Genomic DNA, 5,316 nt, shown 5'->3' with positions numbered 1-5,316 from the left:
ATTCATTTAAATATAAATATTAACTGTTAAGACAATGATAATCAAGCTACAATCCATAGAACAACAGAGGTTGGATATGAAGTAAGGGACTATGGTGGACAGATAGATCTCCTTAGGAAAGGAAAATAGAATAGATAGCTATGGATGGATGGAGTGGGGTACTGGAACGAAGGATTGAGTGTGGAGGGGTAGGTAAGAGAAGGATGAGGGCTGGAATATGGAGGAAGAGAGGTAAAATCAAGGACCATTTGAGGGGTAGTATGAAAACCTAATACAGTAGAAGCTTTCTAAAATATATACACAGACAAGAGGAAAATGTTCAACAGGCTAGTTTAGAGTTTAGAACTGATGCTTTCTCTATTAATAGTACTAACTAAATTTTAATAAAGTGGGATTTTTATACTTTAAAATAAATCCTGGGGACGGGACTGGAGAGATGGCTCAGAGGTTAAGAGCACTGGCTGCTTTCCAAAAGTCCTGAGTTCAATTCCCAGCAACCACATGGTGGCTCACAACCATCTATAATGCTATCTGGTGCCCTCTTCTGGCATGCAGGTGTACATGCTGGCAGAACACTATACATAAAAAATGAAATAAAATAAATCCAACTATAACAGAATGGGTTTTAAGTTTTATTATTTTGGTCTTTCATTGTTTTGCTAAGGGTAGTACTTATCCTGTGACTCAGACCCATCATATCCAAGCTGGCTGCTTGCACAGCTTTAGGGGGTTCGTTTCCCAGTCATACCTGTGGCAGAGGACAGAACTTCAGCAGGCTGTCCTAGCTATGGGTGGCACAGCTGTTTCAAATGTGTGGTGTTTTCTGAGAGAGAACTTTTGTGCACTGAAGTGTAGGGGGAAGGGAACCCCACAAAGTCAAAAGATTAAGACTTAGAACTTACAGTCTGAAAAAGCTCTGCAAGAGCCCTGGGGGAAATGAGGCAGAGCTCACCTTTGAGCAGGAATTTAGAGATAATGTGGAGTTTCAAGCATCAAATTGAAAAACGGAAGTGGGGGAAGAGTGTTAATGTTTGTCTTCAGCTAAAGAGAGCCCTGGGTGAAGTTTCTGTTTCACCCCACATTATCTATTTTAGTCTTTCTTGTCAAAGCTATCTGAGCCGCATTTTAAAACAGATCAGTGGGAAGAAAAACAGGGTTTGAAACAGATAGAGTGAACATGTTATGCAAAAACCACCAAAACCCAGGTTATCTGTTCATTCTTAGGGAGGATTTATTTCTGCTGAGAAAATAATGAGCATGAGTTGCAAATGAGTTTCCAGTTCCCCACCCTCCCAGCTCTTTAATTGGAAACACCTTCCTAATGCTGCGACCCTTTAATACAGTGCCTCATGTTGTGGTCCTGTAAGTATCTGATAGGCAGGCTATCTGATATGTGACCCCTGTGTCAGTGCCATTAGACCCCTCAAAGGGGGTTAAAGTTGGAGCTATCCTCAGTTCTCGCCTTGACCTGATGAAAGCCATAACCGGGGAAAATGCCCTGTTACCAAACACTGTCAGAGCTGTGGCTGACTTAAAACAGATCACCTAGGAAGTGCCCTGTGTGTAAAGAAAAGGTGCACGGGTGCACAGTGAGGACTTCACCCCCTTGGTTCCTATCTCTGACTTAGAGTGTCAAAAATGTCCTTCTCAGGAAGGTGAGTGGCACCTTCCGTGCAGTAGAAGCTGAGAAAATCTCCCTGTGTGAACCAAAGACCATGTCTCGCCTTTTGGAAACACCTTGCCTGGTTTGTGTATTTCTGTGTGAAACACCATTCCCAGTGAAGCTGAACAAAACAGAACAGAACCCTGAAGCAATTTTCCTAAGTCCAGGGAGATAAAATATGGATCGAAAGCATTACTTTTGCTTAATAAAGCATTCAGGGGTTTCAGTCTCTCTGGACTATTTCCAACAGGATGTTGTAGTCAGGGCTGGGCTGTGGAAATTTCACAGCGGCCATATAATCAGTTGGCACCGATTAGCGTAACGGAAGTGGGACTGTTGATGAAGCCCTGTGGTCTATACAATTTGAACTTTAGGGGTTGGGAGCATTGCTCAAAGGTAGAGTGCTGGCCCCGCATCACAAGGCCCTGCTTTCAATCTCCAGCTCTGGCAAAACACACACACACACACACACACACACACACACACACACACACAAATATATTGTAGAAGGCTGAGGAGAGCAGGACAGAGAATGGGTAGGGTTTCTGCCCTGTGAAATTAGCTGAGTGTATTAATCATAAGGCAGAGGGGTTGCATCTGACCGTAGGCTTTAGTAATCGGAACCATCTGCCTCTCTGCTAAGAGTTCAGCCTCTAATCCAGCTTACGACTAGCAAAAGCACTCTCCCCTGTCGCTGTGCCCTTGGACAGAGGAGGCTGTGCAAATCCTTCGCTCCCAAATGTGGAGCTGTGGTTGAGAATATCTGGGGGTTTGCCTCCGTCCGGTTGGCTTATTGTCGATCTCTGACTAGGTGTCAGTTCTCTGAGGCAGGAACAATGGCTTTCTTTGTGAAAAATATGATAAGTAACCAGGTGAAGAATTTAGGATTTGGAGGTGGGTCTGAAGAAAAGAAAGAAGAAGGAGCCACCTCGGACCCCGCAGCAGCTCAAGGGATGACTAGAGAGGAATACGAGGAGTACCAGAAGCAGATGATTGAAGAGAAGTGAGTACCAGACTTCTGCTCTCCTCAGAGCAAAGGGAGTCCATTCCGCCCGCAAGCTCCCAGTGCCCAGCGGATGGCTCTTGGCTTCTGAGGATGCCTTTCCTTTGACTCTTTACCTCTAACCTGATGACAGTTGGTCCTGCTGAAGCAGAATCCTGTAGCATCCCTGCCCCTGCACAGTACCAGTGCAGGTGGACTCTGCGGCTCTGTCCATCCTGCTTAGCCTTCACACTGCCTGGTCTAGGCATATTTTTAATTGGTCTTGATTTAATTGGTCAAGAAAAAGAAACTGTTGGGGTATCTTTCTGGTCTTTCTGATTAAAGGGCTTTGGTTACACAGGTGTGAACATTTGGGGGCATTGCCAAATGGTATGCTTTAAAGTGTGGGAATTGAAGTATATTCAGTTTTTTTTTTTTCTTCTTCAAAAGAAAAGCAGAAGAAGTAAAGTGTGTAACTGCAGCTGCTGAAGTGTTCTAGGAAGGTATACCTACCGATTTCTGCAGCTTTAAATATGTCAGAAAGTGAGATGAATAAATGAATAGACAGAGGGTAGTTAAAATGTGTGTTAAAACATGAGGTGTAAACTGGAGGTGCTAGGGCATTGAAATGCATTCAGTCCAAAGTTCTTTCAAGTTTCCTGTGTGTTTTTAAAAGTTTTCCTAATAAAATATTGAGTAGAAAAGATTTGCTTCCTACCCATGCCACAGGGCATTGAAGAAATAACTTTTTTTTCTATTTTTTTTTTTCTTTACAAATTAGAAGGTTGAACACAGTTCTATCCCAGGCCTATGCCGGAATGTTCTGGAGACAGAACTGAGCCAAGACCGCTAGGGCCCAAGGCACAGTGATCAGTAATTTAATCTGATTGCTTGCTTCAGGTGTAGCCTCTCTTTCAAAGTTAGCCTTTCATGCAGTGGTTAGGATTACATCTCAGTTTGAAGTTAAAAAACAACAACAACAACAAACAAACAAATAGTCAGATTTCATCTTAAAAAAAATGAAAACAAGATTTATTTTCACCCAAATAATGCTTTGTGCAAATCAGCTCCATAGAGTCCCCAGCAGAAAGCTTAGCAGGCCTGCCTTGGGCATACAGAGAGACCAAGTAGCTATTGAGTGGCCGTGAGCACTCTTTCCATCTCTTGCCACTGTCCCCATAAGGCTGCTTTCCTGCCTCCTGAGCAGCCAGCTCTCGCTCACACACAGCCTTCTATGCCCTAGACCACACAGAAGTGGAAAGTGCCAGCCACTGGCCTTCAAGTTGACTTGTTATTCTTCAAGCCATGCTGCAAGTCTGTTTTTCTCAGTTGCAACACAATGCCAGCTTTCCAAAGAAACTTCTTATCCAACCTGGCCCGTCCCAATACTGCTGTTTTGACAGTGCCTTTAGACAGATTCAGCATTAACCTTTAATACACCTCTGTGGGCAACTAAGGAAGGGGGTGATTCTCATGGGCTTTGGACACATTTCCCAAAACTTTACACTTTTGAGATCATCATGACCCAGGGAGTCCATTTCAAATTGGCCTACCCATGGGTCCAATTAGGCCAGCAATTCTCAACCTTCCTAAAGCTGTGACCCTTTAATACAGTTCCTCATGGGGTGATGGACCCAAAACGCAAAATTATTTTTGCTGCTGTTTCATAACTAATTTTGCCAGTTATGGCTCATAATGTCAATATCTGGTATATAGCATATCTGATACGTGATGCCCAAGCCTAGACCCACATGTTGAGGACGTCTGAATTAGGTCGTCCATGGAGCAGGCCCTCTGTCTGGCTGGCATGACAAGAATCAACACTGCCTCATTTGTGGACTGTGCTTCTGACTAGGGAAGGGAACATGTCTAAACACTGTCTCTGGGGCCTGGCAGCAGTGACAATGAAACACAGGCACATCCCCTACCCCGACTCCCATTTAAAAGGTTCTGAGGCAGCAGGAGAAGAGCACAGGTGGAATCTACCTTCCCCACGGGTGAGAGGCTCAGGGTCCCGGACCACACAGTACATCTACAGTCATCCTTCTGATGCTCTGTTTACTTCACAAAGGCATTCCCAGGCCCGGCTTGCCTGAGGACGTAGAGGTCCAGAGTGCTGGAGTGCCATGATGGTAGCAAAAGGGGAGCAAATATCAGGGAACTGGAGGGGGAAATCCACGCTTTCCCCAAATGTCAGTGGCCAGTGGCAATCAAGTGAGTCTCAGGTCCTGGTCCCTGAGCACCAGCTGGAACGTGTGGGGCTTTCAGTCTCCCGTGACCCCATTTCCTGTTCTTTCTCTTTCATAGGATGGAGAGAGACGCTGCATTTACTCAGAAGAAGGCAGAGAGGGCATGCCTCCGAGTCCACCTCAGGGACAAATACAGGCTCCCAAAGGTAAGAAAGCATCTCTTTGGGTCTTAGTAATAATAATAATAATAAAAATAATAATAATAATAAAATGGAGAATGTTTGATCATCAGCAAGGTCACATTGATGAATGAGTGTATGTCCTAATTTATGTACATGCCATCAAAAAGAGCACTGAACTAGGAGTTCGTGTAAACTGTGTAACTTCTATAAAATCCCTGTTTGGCTCAAAAAAAACCATGATACTGATAAATGATGTGTGTGTGTGTGTGTGTGTGTGTGTGTGTGTGTGTGTGTGTGTGT

General features: G+C 44.3%; 1 protein-coding gene across 1 annotated transcript in view; it reads left to right on the top strand.

Moving 5' to 3' along the window:
* The first annotated feature begins 2,499 nt into the window (after positions 1-2,499).
* The window catches only part of Cplx4 (complexin 4), a 14,061-nt gene continuing 11,244 nt past the window's right edge, over positions 2,500-5,316 (top strand). Inside the window, exons 1-2 of the mRNA XM_055622460.1 lie at positions 2,500-2,666; positions 4,953-5,040. Of these exons, the coding sequence (XP_055478435.1) occupies positions 2,500-2,666; positions 4,953-5,040 (255 nt within the window). The remainder of the gene's footprint in view (positions 2,667-4,952; positions 5,041-5,316) is intronic.

Source organism: Psammomys obesus, unplaced genomic scaffold (genome assembly GCF_907164565.1).
Source record: "Psammomys obesus unplaced genomic scaffold, mPsaObe1.curated_primary_1811, whole genome shotgun sequence".
NCBI classification, from domain to species: Eukaryota; Metazoa; Chordata; class Mammalia; order Rodentia; family Muridae; genus Psammomys; species Psammomys obesus.
Note: the sequence above shows the minus strand (reverse complement) of the source record. Positions and strands in the feature narration are given on the sequence as shown.